At 37.3% G+C, this 19,252-nt stretch overlaps 1 protein-coding gene across 1 annotated transcript in view; it reads left to right on the top strand.

Annotated features, from left to right (window-relative positions):
* The window catches only part of MSH4 (mutS homolog 4), a 228,115-nt gene that overhangs the window by 31,288 nt on the left and 177,575 nt on the right, over positions 1–19,252 (top strand). The window contains exons 3-6 of the mRNA XM_007958126.2: positions 2,732–2,892; positions 4,444–4,554; positions 10,524–10,639; positions 16,569–16,742. Coding sequence (XP_007956317.1) covers positions 2,732–2,892; positions 4,444–4,554; positions 10,524–10,639; positions 16,569–16,742 — 562 coding nt within the window. The remainder of the gene's footprint in view (positions 1–2,731; positions 2,893–4,443; positions 4,555–10,523; positions 10,640–16,568; positions 16,743–19,252) is intronic.

The raw sequence follows: 19,252 nt of genomic DNA, 5'->3' as shown, positions 1-19,252 counted from the left end.
ACAATTTAGTATTAATCTTCTGGATTTCTATTTGTAGATTTAGAATCATTTCTAATTTTTCATTTATTTTGTCATTTTGTTCTTGTATTTTCTTCCAGATTCTTTTAAGTTTTTTTTTGTGTTTTCTTTGGTCTGTCTCTCAATCAATATTATTTATGATAGAACAATAACAGAGTAAATGTTCTTTTAGAAGATTAGGGGAGATATGTTCTGATTGTATTGAATTTGCACTAGAAGTTGATGTTCATTTTCCAGTTAGAAAAATAGGAAGGTGCAAAAAGTACATGGAAGCAGCATCCTCTGACCTCCTTCAACCTCACAAGAGGGAAATAAGTCACCATCCACAGCTCAAGGCTTATTCCTATGAGGTCAGATGTGCCACTACTCTGCAGCCTTTTACCAGTTCTAACACCAACTGTCCCTTTCACGACACTCACTACTTTTCTACTGGGTTCAATAATTCATTGTGACGAGAGGCCACATAGAACTCACAGATAATATTCATGATTATGGGGTTTATTAGGGAAATAACAGGTTACAATTCAGGTTCAGGAATGCTCTCAGGATACAATTCTTTGATCAGGATGGTTTCCTCTCTGCTTTGCCCTCAGGCATGCTTCTGTGGCTCTTGACCCCTTGGCTTGCCCTGTACCCTGCTTGGGCAAGTGTTACAAAGATATTTGCTGATAGCTACATCTATGTGCACTCCACTCTACTAGCAAGCCCACCGCTTCATCTCATACTTCTTTGTTCACTGCCACTGTCTCTCCCAGACATCTCTCTGTCAGCTGGACGTCTCTCTCTCAGCTGGACATCTCTCTCTCTTAGCCAGGCGTCTCTCAGCCAAGGAGATCCAGTTCAAGGATCTCAGATCCAAGGACACACATTATTTCTCCTCCAGCTCTTCTCTCTTGATGGCAATGATATCCCCCTTCTTCCTCTAGGAAAGCTCATTTGAAGCCTGGCAGAGCGACAAAACTAACCAATCCCAACAAACCTTATTTGTGTGTTCCCACCCAGTAATCTGGTGGGAGTTACAAAGACTATGGCTTATAAAGCCATACCAAGTAATACACTGCCCCACAGAAGGCCATACGCTATTGCAGCTATGTTGTTGTTGTTGTTGTGTGCCGTCGAGTCGGCCCCGACTCATAGCGACCCCTCCTTGGGTTTCCGAGGCAGTATCACTACGGAAGTAGGATTGCCCAACCTTCCTTCCGAGGAGTGGCTGGTGGGTTTGAACCGCCAGCCTTCTGGTTAGCAGTCAAGTGCTTTAGCCACTATGCTACCAGAGCTCCTATTGCAGCTATAGTAGAGTTTAAACTGACTTCTACAGACTTGATGTAAACTTAATCACCATTTATAACATTGCTTTCAGAGGGCAAAAATTCTGAGATCTAAATAATAGATTTTTAAATGTACTCGGAAGTTGACACTAACTCAGCATAAATGGATTAGTTTTTGTAGGGTTGTAATAAAAGAATATAAGAGAAAGAAAGGAATCTAGATCTGGGATGGAAAGAAGAAGAGAAAGATGAATTTAAAGTATTACAATGTAATACAAGATAATTTTGCTTTTTTGAAATTAAAATTTAAGATGTTTTTAGTCTTTTTTTTTTCAACCAGGAATAATGTTCTATATTTAAACAACTTCATATTATTTGCACAATACATCTATATTATTATATTTCTTTCTCATAATAACCTTATGAAATAAATTTTGATATTTCCGGTTTACAAGGAAGAAAGAATTTCTTTAGAAAGGTTAAGTGAGTTACTTGAGCATTCATAGTTTGTAAGGCACAGCTCTCAAAATCACTAGTTAAGTATTGGTTAAGAGTATTGGCTCAGAACCAGGCTGTTTGGGTGCAAGTGCTGGTTCTACAAAGTCCATCCTTGCTCAGTATTCTTATTAGTAAATGGGAAAAAAAATTTTATCTGACAGGATTGTTAAGCAATTAAATGAGTTAATTTAAGTAAAGAATTTAGAACATTCTTGGCACATAGTAAGCATTTAATAAATGTTGGTTATTTTGTTTAATTTTGTTTCCACTTTACACAGGTATCTCATGATTAGAGATTTGGATTTGAATAATGTGTTAGTTTTTATAAAATACATTCATTTATATTATCCCATTTGATTCTTCCAACTAGCTCTTTATTTAGACAGTGGAGGTACTTTATTACATTTTGTGATTTTTTTTATTATATGACCGAAAAAACAAACTCACTGCCATTAAATTGATTCTGACTCATAGCAACCCTCATTGGTTTTCCAAGTCTGTACATCTTTACAGAGTAGATCACCCTATCTTCCTTCCATGAAGTAGCTGCTGGGTTTGAATCACTGACCTTCTGGTTAGCAGCCAAATGCCTTATCCACTATGTCACTAGAGGTCCTTTTTTGTTACATAATGAAAAAAAATTTGCTCAAATTCAAATAGCTTTTAAATGGCAGAGTAAGATAAATAATCTTGGTTTTCTGCTTCCAACTTCAGTGTTCCTTTTATTATTCCATTCCAGTAAAAATAAGACCATATGTAATTTCATTTTAATTTTGAAGTTAAGTTTTGGTGAAAACTTTGACAATTAATATTTTTTATTTTGTCTCGGTAATCAAAAGTTCTTTTTTGAGGAGAAAAGTTATTTCCTTGGTTATGATAAGCATGTGTTAGAGACATGGTGCTTTGAGATTTTATTAATGTTTTCTACATTTAAAAATTTTTAGCAGCTACATCTTCATCTACAGTTTCTATACACTCCCCATCGATTATTGTAGCTGTTGTAGAAGGGCGAGGACTTGCCAGAGGTGAAATAGGAATGGCAAGCATTGACTTAAAAAACCCACAAATTATATTATCCCAATTTGCAGACAACACAACATATACAAAGGTAAGTACGTATAATACTAGAAAATGGTTGATCTGGTGTATGGTATACATATTTTCAAGTCATTACTTTCTTAATTAGTTTACTTTTTGGTAGAATAGAGGTTGTTAACCATTGCACAAATGTAGATTACTCTAAATTAAAATAAAATAGTTTTACATCTGATTTTTAATTTTAAAGTGTTTGTCCTAAAAACAGGATCTTTGGCTGTAATTTTAACAATCCCAAACCCAAAACCAAACCCAAAATGACTCACAGTGACTCTATAAGACAGGGTAGAACTGTCTCATAATGTTTCCAAGGCTGTAAATCTTTATGGAAGTAAACTGCCTAATCTTTGTTCCATGGAGTGGCTCATGGGTTTCAACTGCTGATCTTTTGGTTACCAGCTGAATGCTGCACCATCAGAGTTCTTAACAATCCTGAAGTTACTATTTTATTTCTGAAATTAATATCTTCAAATTAATACTTCCTGGTCTCGTTACAAAAATAGTATATGTGATTATGTTAACTGCAGACAGTTGTCTTCAATGAACTGTATTTGAATTTTATTTTCCAGAGTGAAGGGAAGCTGACATTTTACATCAGTCTTTATTACTCTCTTTACTTCTTGTTTTCACGTCTTGTCTTGCCTTCATTTCATATCAGTCATTTGGGCTACTGGCCTATCATCCTGGGAATTTGTGTGACCTCTCTAGTAAAAATAGTCTATCCTGAACTTATTTAGATATTAAAAAGTTATTTAACTCTATTAATATTATTTAAAAATTATGGTATTTTTACTATTTAATTGTTACTTATTTTTTTTCCCAAAATCCTCATTGCAACCTAGGTTTTTCTAACTAATAATTAATCTTTTAATATTCCTAATGTCTTAAATGACATTAGTACTGTATAGTAACTTTTCTGGATATTTCACATTTTTCTGAAATTTTAAAAGAATAGAAAAAAGCTTTTTAAAAACAGAAATGTTAGACAAGTTGATTAAGAATTTTTATGCTTAGAGCATTTCTAAGAAATGCACCTTATATGTGAGAAATATAAGTGATAAGGCAGGTGTTACTTATTTGTGTTTCTGTACTCTCAGTTTACAAGATGTATCTAGTGTTGTTATACTGATTATATCATCATAGTTATGCTATTGGATATTTTTCTATTTTTCATAGAAATGGATAGAATACTAAGTAGAATCTCATATTAGGAATATATACTTGAGAAGTTCAAACAAATTTTTGAACCCAGAACTATTTCAAACTGTTGTAAATTAAATTTACATTATTTTATTTTTACAATATTTTTAAATTTAAAAATGCATAATATTTTATTGTAAATAAAATATGTTAATATTTTATATTTTAATTTATAGGATATATATTTACTATATCCCCATTAGAAATATGCTTTAATTGAAATACATAATTAAAATAGTTGTAATCTTGTATATTTATGGATTAATTTTAAATACTTTTAACTCTTCTCTGAAAAATATGAAACTTTGTTTTAGAGGACATCCTAACCTTACGTATAATAAAATGTTTACTTAAACTATTTCAGGTGATCACTAAACTCAAAATTTTATCACCTTTGGAAATAATAATGTCAAATACTGCTTGTGTTGTGGGGAATTCAACCAAGTTGTTTGCTCTGATCACAGAAAATTTCAAGGTAATTGATTTTATTCTCAATAGTAACATTCAAGATCTTACTTTAAAATCTGTTTTGTAATATCATTATGAAGAGAAATTTTATTAACTTTATATTTACTAGCCTAAAGTTATTACTGAATATAAGTTCTAATCAGGGAGCTCTGGTGGTGTAGTGCCTAAGGCATTTGACTGCTATCCAGAAGACTGGAGGTTCAAACCCACCAGCCACTTCTCAGAAGGAAGATTGGGCAGTGTACTTCCATAGAGATACCACCTCGGAAACCCAAGGAGGGGTTTCTATGAGTCGAATCAAAGAACTATTAATTAGTGACAGGAAATCCACTTATTTAAGTTGGCACTCTTGATCTACTTTAAACAAAAGGAAATATAGTTTAGGAAATCAGGAAGTTTCACAGAGTATACAGGGAGAAGACCCTTCAGAGAAAGCATAGGCCTCCTTAGGTATAAAAATCAATTGTCTTTGAGTTGTTTCCAACTCATGGTGACCCTATGTATGCCAGGGTAGAATTGTGCTCCATAATTTCAATGACTGATTTTTCAGAAGTAGATCACTAAGCCTTCTGAAGTGCCTTTGGATGGACTTGAACTTTCAACCTTTTGCCTTGCATTGAAGCGTGTTAACCATTTGCACCAACCTAGTGACACCCTTGTTAGGCATGTTGTTTGTTGTTAGCTGCCTTTGAGTTGGACTCTGTTATGGCAACCTTGTGCACAACAGATCTGACCATTTTCAGTGGCTGATTTTTGAAAGTAGGTCTCCAGACCTCTCTTCCTCCTTAGGCATAGCTCTCATAAACTAGTTTCTCTGTTGTCAGACTAGTTGAAGTTGAAGTTCTTAACCCTTATAGGGGATACCACCTATCAGCAAGTACTTTTTGCCTGAGAGAATTAGATCTATGTCACAATATTGTTTCAACTTCCATTGGTATAATGTATTGCCTCACAATTAGCTGTTAGTCTAGCTTCTAGTTGTGTGCAGTGACATGGAAGTGCTGTGGAGCCTTATCCAGCAAATCCTCTCCCCCTCTGTAAAGGCTTTTCTATATATGATAGAACATATAAGAAGAGATGTGGCTTATCTCTTCCCTATAGCAAATCTTTTTTTTTTGTGGAACGGGGTCTGTGATAGCAATCCATATAGGCAGCATTATAGTTGGAATAGTTCCTGAGGAGTGCAAATTATTTTCAGAATGTTGTATTTTGTTACTTTTGTAGATTTATCTTTTACTCTTTTTTTTTTTTTTTATTAGGATTTGGGTGAAGATTTACAGAGTAAATTCACTTTTCATACAGCAGTTCACATATACTTTGTCTCATGTCATTGACCAAAATTTACAATGCAGCAGATCCCCTCCCACTTCCTCCCCATAGTTACCTCCTCCCAGTGTCCATCCCTTCATACTCTTCGAGAGGCCCATATTCTGCCAACCCTGTATATGATCTTGGATACACTCCCCATTTAGACATACATAATTGTTTAGCTTGTTCACCCATCTATCCGTCCCTATACCCATATTTGCTTTCATTAACAACTCAGTATTGTATTTACAAAGGGGTTCATATTTGTTGTTTGTACTGCCCATGTAACTCTCTCTGTCTTTCTCATCCTCAATGCTGCCATATTGGTCACTCACATTTGGTACATTGCCCTTCTCTTCACCCAAATCAATATTTATCTCTATCTACCTAACAGCATTCCCTCCCCTTCCCTCCCACCCCTGGTAACCAACAAAGAAAATGTCCTCCAATATATAAACATTTCCTTAACTTTTACAATAACGGACTAATACAATATTTGTCCTTTTGTGACTGACTTATTTCGCTCAGCATAATGTCCTCCAAGTTCATCCACGTTATGCAGTGTTCTGCAGATTCTACATTATTCTTTAGCGTTGCATAGTATTCCATTGTGTGAATGTACCAAAGTTTGGTTATCCATTCCTCAGTTGTTGGACATCTAGGTTGTTTCCAAGTTTTGGCTATTGTAAATAGTGCTGCGATGAACATCGGCGTGCATATATCTGTTCTTGTTATGGCTCTCACTTCTTTAGGGTATATACCTAGTAATGGGATGGCTGGGTCAAATGGTATTTGTATCTCCAACTTTTGAAGGAATCGCCATACTGCTTTCCACAATGGTTGTACCATTTTACAGTCCCACCAGCAGTGTATGAGAGTCCCAATCTCTCCACAACCTCGCCAGCATTTGTTATTTTCTGTCTTGTTGAACTTTGCTACTAGTGCTGGAGTTATCTTTTACTCTTAATGCATTTGGAACCAAACTGAGATTTAGGGTCCAATAAGTTAATGTAGTCGGTATCTGCTGTCATAAGAGTTGTGGTGCTCTTAGAGATATTTCATAGCTCAGCTATCTTTTTTTACCCATTGCCAGAATTGGTCCCTATTCTAATCTAGTGTCTCTACTATACTTCTCTTTAATTTGTTTTCTCTTTCATGCATTACTTCACAATTTTTTCATCAGTTATTCATATATCCCTTTTCAACTTTAGTTTTTTTTTTTTGTTGTTGTTCTGATCAAGTGTTCTGAATCTTTTGATTGTAAGTAATAGTAAAAAAACCCAAACTCACTGATGTGGAGTTGATTTAACTCATAGCAAACCCGCCTTGGGTTTCCGAGGCGGAATTTCTAGGGAAGTAGATTGCCCTACCTTCCTTCTGAGGAGTGGCTGGTGGGTTTGAATTGCCAGCCTTCTGGTTAGCAGTCAAATATCTTAGGCACTAAGCCACCAGAGCTCCTGTAAGTAATAGTAGTCTAACTTAAAGTAGCTTAAGCAAAAGAGGAAATTTACTGGGTTATGTAACTGGAAAGTTGAATAATTGGATGGACCCTATTTCTGGTACAAACAGATTTCTTCAGTGAGGTTTGAGAAGATGACGCTTGTGGCTCCAGGCTGATGTTGTTTCAGCTTGACCAGCCCAGAGGAAAAAGAACTTTATTCCAGTTCCCACATATGAACCTAAGGAAGAAATCTGACTGATTCTGCATGGTTCATGGTCCCACATATTAGATTTATCATTATTGCTGAGGGTGGAGGTACTGTCATTGATTAACCTTGGGGAATGTGGGGAGACAGACTGTAATTGATACTCCTACCAGAACCACTGAAAGGTGGAGTAGATGAAACCTCCAAAGGCAAAAGCTACATATATTCACAACATTTGAGTTGTAAGGAGGTATAACATAGTGCTTTCGAATAGAGAAATTAGATTGTCCTGAATTAAAATCCTGACTATAAATGTCTTTGACCAAGTTCCTTAACCTCTTTGAGTGCCAGGTTTGTTTTTTAAACCAATAAAATAGAGTCAGTAATAGATCTACCTCCTAGGGAATTTCTATTTTATGTAGGATGATTATAGATGGCTTCACTAATCAGGGGACATCTGGGCAAAGTCTTCAAGGAAGTAAGGGAGTGACCCATGGCGGTATTTTGGGGAAGAATATTATAAGCAGAGGGAAAATCAGTATCATTATTATTGTCATCATCATTATTATTAATTTACCATAAAAATACATTAGATCAGAAACTGTGACTAGAGGAATATGGACTTTGTAGTCAAAGAAATCTGGGCTTAGTCGTAGCTGTGACTCTTATCAACTGTATGATATTAGGAAACTTAACTTTTTTGAATTTACTTACTGGGTAATTGAGGATAATTAGACTCAATATGGTTTGAAGATTCAACGAGACGGCTTCTAAAACAAACTTGGCACATAACAAATTACCTACACACTCACACTTTTTTTTTTACAGCTCCTTCATAGTCCTTTTTTTTTCTTAAATTTTATTGTGATTTGGATGAAAATTCACTTTCCATACAGCAGCTCACATACACTTTGTCTCATGATGTTGACTGCAATTTCCCACAATGCAGGAGCTCCCCTTTCACTTCTTCTCCATAGTTACCCCTTCTCTGTGTCCTACCCTTCCATGCACTTCTGCCCCCTTAGCTGTTTCCATGTGCATTACAGCCCTTCTATTCTCCCATGATTGATCTCTTCAGGCAGTGTATCTACCTAATGTAAATAAATGTTCAACTTCTGTGCCTGTCTTTTGTTTGTCTGGAAGCCACAGGAGTGGGTTCAATTCCAGACCTGAAGAGCAACTGGGGGCCATAGTCTCAGGGTTCCACCAGGCTCTATCAGACCAGCAAAGCTGGTACCTTTTTTATTTTTAAAATGATTTTAAGTTTTGTTCTGCATTGTTCTCCCATTCTATCCAGGATCTCCTATTTCTATCCAGGATCTCCTATATAGATCCCCCTCTGAGTGGTTGACAGTGGTAGCTGGGCACCATCTAGTTCTAATAGTCCTATAGGCTGAGGATTGCATGGTGTACCAGTCCCTTGGACCAGTTGTTTCCATGTGTCTTTGGTTTTCTTAATTCTTCTTTGCTCTGGATGAAGAGAGACCCATCATTGCATCTAGATGGCCGCTTGTAAGCTTTTAAGATCCCAGTCACTACTCGCCAAAGTAGGATGTGGAACAATGTTTTTGTGTAGTATGTTATGCCAATTGAGCTTGATGGCCCCTGCGACCATGGTCTTGAGCCCACAGGTCCAACTACTTGCTCTCTTTGGGTAGCTGGCTGTGGCCAAGAAGTGATTACAACCTTGTCCCTTATCAGCTCTACTGTATACCTGGGAATTCTTACAGAACATACAAATACACTTATAGAAACATTGTTTGCCAACCCTATTGATGGTCATGGGTACACTCCGCCCTGCATAGACATACTAATCATTCAGCCTGTCCACCCATCTATCCACCTGTAGATCAATGTTTGGCATCACTGACAATGCACTACTGTATGTACAAAAGCATTCATCTTTGTTATCTGTACCTCTGATGCACCTCTTTCTGTCTTCTTCTTTAGTGCCACTGTGTTGATCACTTACATTTGGTACATTACCCTTCCCTTCACCCAAATCAATACTTGTCTCTATCTATATAACAGTGTTCCTTCCCTCCCCTCCCACCCCTGGTAACCAACAAAGAAAATTTCCTTCCATATATAAACCTTTCCTTGATTTTTTACAATAATGGCATAGTTCGTTGTTTTTATATTACCTTTCTTATCCATCACTTTTATTTAAAGTAGGTAAATCTTTTATTTACTACTTCATGTTTTTATTTTTTGTTCTTTTTAAAAGTTCCATTACTTCCTTTTCTTTATTCTAAGTGGACTTTTCTCATGAAGAGAGCATTTCATAGGTCCTACAGATAGAGTTAATATTTTCATCTTCCTCAAATACCACACTCTAAGGATCTTACTTTTCTCAGTTATGATAGAATATATAAAACTGAATGTGAAACATGTGTGCTATTATTGCTATAGAATAAAATTACTGGAACACAGAGACTCTCATATTTGTTTTTTATCGTTGTGCCTAACATATTCACCTCAGTTAATTAAACATTTAATGACTATCTGCCCTGTGCTAAAGAACTGTACCATGAACTGGAAAGGAATAATTTAATGACAGGTTATGTTTACCTTTTAGGAGCTTATGGTTTTATTGAATTTATATATGTGTGTGTGTGTGTGTATTTGTAATTCAGTGTGATATGTACAATAAAATAGATGTGTATAAAAGTAATTTAGATTAGTGAGTGATTAACTCATGGGGCAGTAGAGGGGGATGTGAGGAAAGGCTTTGTGGAGAAGCAGAAACTTGAGCAGAGTTTTAAAGATTGAAATAAATGTCATGCAAGAATAGTCTTATAATAGCTACAAACTGCACTGTAATTCATTTACAAGAAAGAAAATTATATTCTTTTCTGTAAATAACTGAGAAAATATTTTTATTTAACTGGAAACATGAAAAAATAAACTTTAACCAATACTTAAGTCACTTAACCCATGTCGTGGAATTTATTTAAGATTGCAGTTTTAGGCAAGCATATGACTCTTAAAAATTTATTTTGAAATTAAAACTTCTTTGCAGAATGTTAATTTCACCACTATCCAAAGGAAATACTTCAATGAAACGAAAGGATTAGAGTTCATTGAACAGCTATGCATAGCAGAATTCAGCACTGTCCTAATGGAGGTTCAGTCCAAGTAAGTTATGACTTAAGGAAAGTAATAAATCTTCGGTGTGAGTTCCTTGAGGGCGAGGACTTTTGCATTTTGTTTGCTGTTGTATCCCTTCCACCTAGAAAAGTGCTTGGCTCATAATACGTACTCAGTAATTATTGAAATAGTAAAAAAAAAATAAAATAAAAAAAACCATAAATGGCTAACTTAATTTATATAGAATATACCCACCTTAGTCATAATCTATTTACTGGCTCCTGGCCACTTGACTTGGGAGAGAAAATCTCAAGTAGCTGTAAACCAAGAAACCAAACTCATTGCTATTGAGTCGATTCTGACTCTGACACAGTAAATCTTTGTCGAAGTAGATTGCCCCTTCTTCCTTTGCTGAATGGCTGGTGGGTTTGAACTGCCAGCCTTCCAGTTAGCAGTCAAATGCCTTAGGCATTGCACCACTAGAGGTCCTTTAAGTAGCTATGTTGTTGTTGTTGTTGTTATGTGCCTTTGAGTTGAACCCTACTCATAGCGACCCCTCCTTGGGTTTCCAAGGCAGTATTGCAACGGAAGTAGATTACCCAACCTTCCTTCTGAGGAGTGGCTGGTGGTTTTGAACCACCAGCCTTCTGGTTAGCAGTCAAGTGCCTTAGCCACTATGCTACCAGAGCTCCCCCTTAAGTAGCTATGTTGTTGTTGTTGTTTTGTGCCTTCGAGTCGGCCCCGACTCATAGCGACCCCTCCTTGGGTTTCCGAGGCAGTATCACTACGGAAGTAGGAATGCCCAACCTTCCTTCCGAGGAGTGGCTGGTGGGTTTGAACCGCCAGCCTTCTGGTTAGCAGTCAAGTGCCTTAGCCACTATGCTACCAGAGCTCCTACGTAGCTATAGGAATCTAAAAACATGAGGACATAGAATGAAAACAGAGATAAAGCTCTGTTCATATTATTTCATACGTCTTCCCCTAAAGCATTCAGTATGAGACTGGGAATGATATTTTTGGAACAGATATTTCTTGGAACATGGTCAACAAACACGTTTTTTGAACCAGGTTGGACTGCTTGTTTTCTTACTTAATCACAATGATTACCACTCACCAATATTGTAACATACTTTCCTATACTTTGGGACTTCCTTATTCTACTGTTAATCCTGTCAAACTTTGTTTTGACATTAATTATTTAGAATGGTTAAAAGAAAAAAAAAAGGAACTCTGGTAGCATAGTGCCTAAGGCACTTGACTGCTAACTGGAAGGCTGGTGGTTCAAACCCACTGGCCACTCCTTGGAAGGAAAGTTGGGCAATCTACTTCCGCAGTGATACCGCCTTGGAAACCCAAGGAGTGTTTGCTGTGAGTTGGTTCCGAATTGGATGGCACATAGCAACAACAACAACAATATTAAAAAATGACATCAATCATCGTTGAATTTTGTCCTCTAACATATGATCTGTTGGAATCTAATATCCATTACCACTGTTTGTCTATCAGTTTGTCATACTGTGGTGGTCTGCGTACTGCTGTGAGGCTGGAGGCTATGCCACCAGTATTTGAAATATTAGCAGGATCATCCATGTGGACCAGTTTCAGTGGAGCTTCCAGATGAAGACAGACTCAGAAGAAGGAAGGGGTCATCTACTTCCCAAAGAATTGGCCACTGAAATGAATAGCAGTGAAACACTGTCTGATACATTACAGGAAAACTTTATGAATATGAAATATTGTTTGGTCTAGTGCTGGAAGATCAGCCCATCAGGTTAGAAGGCACTCAAAATATGATTGGGAAAGAGCTGCCTCCTCAGAGTAGAGCTGACCTTAATGATATGGATGGAGTAAAGCTTTTGGGACCTCCATGTGCTGATGTGGCATGACTCAAAATATGAAGAAACAGCTGCAAACCTCCAATAATCAGAACTTGGAATGTGCCAAGTATCAATCTAGGAAAATTAGAAGTTGTCGAAAATGAAATGGAATACATAAAACATCAATATCCTAGGCATTAGTGAGTGAAAATGGACTGGTTTTGGCCATTTTGAATCAGACAACCATATAATCTACTTTCTTGGGAAAGACAAATTGGAGTGGCATGGCATTCATTATCACAAAGAATGTTTCAAGATCTATCCTGAAGTACATTGCTGTTAGTGATAGGAAAATACCCATATGCCTCTAAGGAAGACAGTTAATACTACTATTACTCAAATTTATGCACCAACCACCAATGCCAAAGACTAGGAAATTGAAGATTTTTAAAATTTCTGCAATCTGTAGTTGACCAAATGTGCAATCAGAATGTGTTGTTTTTCACTGGTGTTTGGAATGCAAAGGTTGGAAACAAAAAAGAATCACCAGTAGTTGGAAAATATGGCCTTGGTGATAGAAATGCTGCTGGAGATCACATAATAGAAGTTTGCAAGACCAACGACTTTTTTATTGCAAATACTTTTTTCAACATAAATGGTGGCTATACACATGGACTTCACCAGAGGGGATACAAAGGAATCAGATCGACTACATCTGTGGAAAGAGGTGATGGAGAAGTATCTTCAGCTAAAACAAGGCCAGGAGCTGACTGTGGAACAGACCATCAAGTGCTCATATGCAAGTTCAAGTTGAAGCTGAAAACAATTAAAACAAGTCAACAAAGGCCAAAATATGACCTTGATTATATCCCTCCTGAATTTAGAGACCATTTAAAAAATAGATTTGATGCTTGAACACCAGTGACCGAAAACCAGAGGAATTGTGGGATGACATCAAGAACATCATCTATGAAGAAAGCAAAAGGTCATTAAAAAGACAGGAAAGGAAGAAAAGACCAAAATGGATGTCAGATGAAACTCTGAAACTTACTCTGGAATGGAGAGTAGCTAAAGCAAATGGAAAAAAATGACAAGATAGAAGAGGTGAACAGAAGATTTCAAAGAGCAGCTCGGGAAGACAAAGTCAGCTATTATAATGGAATGTGCAATGATCTGGAGTTAGAAAACCAAAAAGGAAGAACACACTTGACATATCTCAAACTGAAAGAACTGAAGAAAATATTCAAGCCTCTAGTTGCAATATTGAAAGATTTTATGGGCAAAATAGGAGCTCTGGTAGCGTAGTGCCTTAGGCATTTGACTGCTAACCAGGTTGGCAGTTCAAACCCACCAGCCACTCTTTGGAAGGCAATCTACTTTCATAGTGATACTGCCTCGGAAACCCTAGGAAGGGTCACTATGAAATGGATCTGACTTGATGGCATATAACAACAACAACATGGGCAAAATATTGAATGATGCACAAAACATCAAAAGAAGATGGAAGGAATACACAGAGTCACTGTACCAAAAAGAATTGGTCAATGTTCTTCCATTTCAGGAGGTGGCATATGATCAAGAACCAATGGTACTGAAGAAAGAAGTTGAAGCTGCACTGAAGGAATTGGCCAAAAGCAAGACTCCAGGAATTGACAGAATATCTACTGAGATGTTTCAACAAATGGATGCCATGCTAGAAGCGCTTAATCATCTATGCCAAGAAATTTGGAAGACAGCTACTTGGCCAACTGACTGGAAGAGATCCATATTTGTACCCATTCCAAAGAAAGGTGATCCCATAGAATGTGGAAATTATCAAATAATATCAATATCACACACAAGTAAAATATTACTGAAGATAATTTGAAAAATGGCTGCAGGAGTATACTGACAGAGAACTTCCAGAACTGTAAAGCTGGATTCAGAAGAGGACGTGAATTGAGGGATGTCATTGCTGATGGATCTTGGCTGAAAGCAAAGAATACCAGAAAGATGTTTACTTGTATTTTATTGACTATGCAGAAGCATACAACTGTGTGGATCATTACAAATTATGGATCACATTGAGAATAATGAGAATTCCAGAACAACTTAATTGTGCTCATGAGGAATCTGTGCATAGACCAGGAGGCTGTTGTTTAAGCAGAACAAGGGGAAACTGCATGGTTTAAAATAAGAAGGGGGTGCAACAGGGTTGTATCCTTTCACCATACTTATTCAATCTGTATGCTGAGGAAATAATCTGAGGAGCTGAACTATATGAAGAAGAGTGTGGCGTCAGGACTAGAGGAAGACTCATTAATAACCTGCGATATGCAGACAACACAACTTGCTTCCTGAAAGTGAAGATGACTTGAAGCACTTACTGGGGAAGATTAAAGAATATAGTCTGCAGTATGTCTTACTTCTCAACATAAAGAAAGTGAAAATCCTCACAACTGGACTAATAAGCAGCATCAAGATGAATGGAGAAAAGATTGAAGTTGTCAGAGATTTCGTATTACTTGGATTCACAGTCCACACCAGTGGAAGCAGCAGTCAAGACATCAGGTGGTGTATTGGAGTGGGCAAATCTGCTGCAAAAAGACCTGTTTAAAGTGGTAAAGAGTAAAGATAGCTCTTTGAAGACTAAAGTGCACCTAATCCAAGCCAGTATTTTTAATTGCCTCATATGCCTTTTTGTAAGCTGAACAATGAATAAGGAAGACTGAAGAAGAATTGATGCTTTTGAGTTGTGGTGTTGGTGAAGAATACTGAAAGTACCATGGACTGCCAGAACTAACAAATCTGACTTTGAAGAAAGCTTCTTGGAAGCGAGAAAGGCCAGACTTCATCTGACCTACTTTGGTCATGTTGTCAGAATGGACCATTCCTGTAGAAGGCTATCATGCTTGGTATAGTGGAGGGTCAACAAAAAAGGAAAAGGCCTTCAGTGAGATGGATTGACACAGTGACTGCAATGATCGGCTCAGGTGTAACAAAGATTATGAGGCTGTTACAGGACTGGGCAGTGTCTCGTTCTGTTGTACATATGGTTGCTATGAGTTGGAGCTGACTCAATGGTACTGAACAATAACAACAACAACAACAACATCCACTAAGTATCAGACTTCAGAAAATTGTCTATTTTTCTCAGTTTTTATGTTTTAGAGGTTAATTACTTAGTTTTCAAAGGTAAGGGACTATTTTTGATGTGCTAAGCAAATATGTATGGAAGGAAGATGGGACAATCTACTGCCATAAAGATTTACTACCTTGGGGGGACATCAAACTTAATTGACATAACATAACTACACAAAACATTGTTCCACATCCTACTTTGGCGGGTAGCGACTGGGATCTTAAAAGCTTGCAAGCTGCCATCTGGATGCAATGAGGGGACTCTCCTCTTCCGGAGCAAAGAAGAATAAAGAAAACAAAAGATTCATGGAAACAATTAGTCCCAGTAACTGGTACACCATGCAATCCACAGCCTATGTGACTATGAGACCAGAAGAACTAGAGGGTGCCCGGCTACCACTGTCAGCCACTCGGAGGGGATCTGTGTAGGAGATCTTGGGTAGAGTGGGAGAACAATGTGGAACAAAACTCAAAATCATTGGGCGGGGGGGAAGGGACCAGGTTTGCTGGTCTGATAGAACCTGATGGAATCACTGAGAGTAAGGCCCCTAGCTGCCCTTCAGGTCTGGAATTGAGTGCACTCCTGTGGCTTCCAGCTAAACAAAAGACAGGCATATGAGGTAAACATTTACATTAGGTAGATACACTCCTTGGAGAGAACAATCATGGCAGAATAAAAGGGCAGGGAGGCAGCTCAGGGGACAGGAGTGCATGGAGGGAAGGACACATGGAAGAGGTAACTATGGGGAGGGAGTGGGGGGGAGCTGTTTCATTGTGGTAAATTGTAGTCAGTGTCATGAGAAAGTGTATATGAGCTGCTGTATGGAAAGTGAATTTGCTCTGTAAGCTTTCACCCAAATCACAATAAAAAAAAAAAGATTTACTGCTTTGGAAAACCCAACGGGGGTCCCTGTGAATCAGAATCAAAAATAAGAAAATTATGTATATGTATATATATATATAATAGATTCTTTATCCTTTAAAGCTATAAATTCTTTATTCTGAAACCTTATAGTGATTTATCATTGGTCACCTTACAGGTATTACTGCCTTGCAGCTGTTGCAGCTTTGTTAAAATATATTGAATTTATTCAAAATTCAGTTTATGCACCAAAATCGCTGAAGATTTGTTTCCAGGGTAGTGAACAGACAGCTATGATAGATTCATCATCAGCCCAAAACCTTGAATTGCTGATTAATAATCAAGACTGTAGGTAAGATTAGTTTTTTTTTAAAAAAACATACCAGTATATTTTATTGTGTCAAATTTTCTATGAATAGTTACTTTAAGTTTTTAAAATTGTTTGTTGGAAAAATATTGAATAAACATATTTTTTATCATTGTACTATTATAGTTCAATTGTTTCACCAAAATTAGGTTTTAAAAAGATATTTTTGTCTAGAATAAACACAAAATTAAAATGACTAGCTTAAAAGCATCAAATGCAGGAAATTCAAGGGGCTCTGTGGACATTTGAGTAGAAGATAAAAATAGTTGGGTCAACTTGGTCTGTGATACATGACTAAATTGCTACTGGTTCTGTTGGTGGACCAATTTAATTTTAGTTATAATGCCAAGATTAATATTTAGATTTACCTTATGGGGTAGTGGGAATATTAATGGTGAACATGAGACAGACAGACAGACACACACACACACACACACACACATAAACATACTTTGTTTATAGATGTCATAGTGGGGTATATACACCTAGAATCCAAATGTTATTAGAAGATAATGTAAACAACCTGTGTTTATAGAATGTGTGTATTAATATTGGTTCAGTTTGGTATAAAGAATTAATAAGCTATGGTGTTTCTCCTTTAGAAATTACCATCTAGAGGAGAAGATACATAAATCCCACTGCCATCAAGTTGATTGTGACTCACAGTGACCCTGTAGGACAGAGTTGAACTGCTGTATAGGGTTTCTAAGGCTGTAATTCTTTACAGAAGCAGACTGCTTCATCTTTTTCACAAGGAGCAGCTGGTAGATTCAAACCACTGACCTTTTGATTTGCAGCTGAATGCTTTAACCACTACACCACCAACATCCTAGGAGACACAAACAGTATCATTAATTGTGGTAGTTACATAAAAATTTGCATTAAAATGATGGGATTATAACAGGGAGGTAGAGGCAGTTAATTTGACTTAGATTAGAGATTAAAGAAGAGTAATGAGGACATCTCCTTTTTTAGAGAAGATGATACCTGATTGGGTTTTATAAAAGTAGGTTTAAGTTATCCAGATGAAGTAGTAAAAACAGGTCTTAATTGAACAACATGAACAAAGTCTTGAGGGAATGAAACAATATGGCACATGCAAAGAAACTATGAACTATTTACTGTATTGACTGGTAAAGCACAAGGTAGGAATAAATAAGCTTAGAGTAGTTGACTCTCAGCTTTCTATAAATATAACATTAGACATAAATGAAAGGGATAGACTGAAATTATTAAGGATTTTAGTACTAAGAGTATTGAAGAAAATAAGAGTACTATAGACAGTTGAAACCTTAAGGTGCTCAGCAACAATTTAGAACTGTAGTTATTTAAGTATTTTTTAAAAAATTTTTTATTGGGTTGTGGGTGCAAATGTACAAAGCAGATTTGTTTTACACACAACAGTTCATGCACATCTGGCCTCACAGCTCCCAATTACAATCCCCAAGCATAAAAGCTCTCCTTCCTTTGGCTACCCAGTCCCTGTGCCCTTCTTTTCCATGCATTCCTGTCTGTCCAGCTTTCGTGCTATACAAAAGCTGCCCTTCTGATATCTCATGGTTGTTTGATCTAGGGGGTCCACCTCCCTAGGGTAGGTGGGTGCATCTCTCTGGGGTAGGTGTTCTGCCTGTAGGACTTTTTACTGTTTGGCTGTATAAAGAAGCGAGTCTAGTTCCAGGCTCGAAGGATAACCTGGGGCCATAGTATTAGGTGTTCCAGCAGTCTCTATCTGACTAGTAATTCTGGTCCTTTTTGTGTTTTTGAATTTTGTTCCACATTTTCCCTCCCACTCTATCCAGGATCTCCAATTCTGATCCCTTTCTTAGTGGTTGGCATTGGTAGCCGGACATCATCTAGTTCTTCTGGTCTCAGGGTGATGAAGGCTGAGGTCCCTGTGTTCCATCATATCCTTGGACTTACTGTTTCCAAATGACTTTGATTTTCTTTACTCTTCTTTGCTACAGATGAGGGGAGACCAGTAGTTGCATCTTAGATGGCCACTCTATAGCCTTGAAGACCTCTGTAGCTACTCAACAAAGGAGGATGCAGAACAAGATTTTTATGTATTATGTTGTGCCAATTGAGCATGGTGTCCCCTGAGAATATGGTCCTAAGCCTGCAGGCCCAGTGACTCTTTCCCTCCAGGTGTTTGGTTGTCTTTAAGAAGCTACTCCACCAGCTACCCAGAGGGACCAAGGAGTTGAACCTGTGGGCTTGGGACCATAGTCACAGGGGACATCGAACTCAATTGGCGTAACATACTACACAAAACATTGTTCCACCTCTTACTTTGACGAGTAGCGACTGGGATCTTAAAAGCTTGCAAGCAGCCATCTAGATGCAATGATGGGTCTCTCCTTGTCCAGAGCAAAGAAGAATGAAGAAAATAAAAGATTCATGGAAAAAATTAGTCCTGAGGCGGGGCAAGATGGCGGACTAGGCAGAAGGATTGCACAGACCCTCTTCAACAAAGAAAAGGGAAACCAATTAACACA

The sequence above is a fragment of the Orycteropus afer genome, unplaced genomic scaffold (assembly GCF_000298275.1).
Source record: "Orycteropus afer afer isolate SDZICR_OR568_19922 unplaced genomic scaffold, OryAfe1.0 scaffold00856, whole genome shotgun sequence".
NCBI lineage: Eukaryota > Metazoa > Chordata > Mammalia > Tubulidentata > Orycteropodidae > Orycteropus > Orycteropus afer.
Note: the sequence above shows the minus strand (reverse complement) of the source record. Positions and strands in the feature narration are given on the sequence as shown.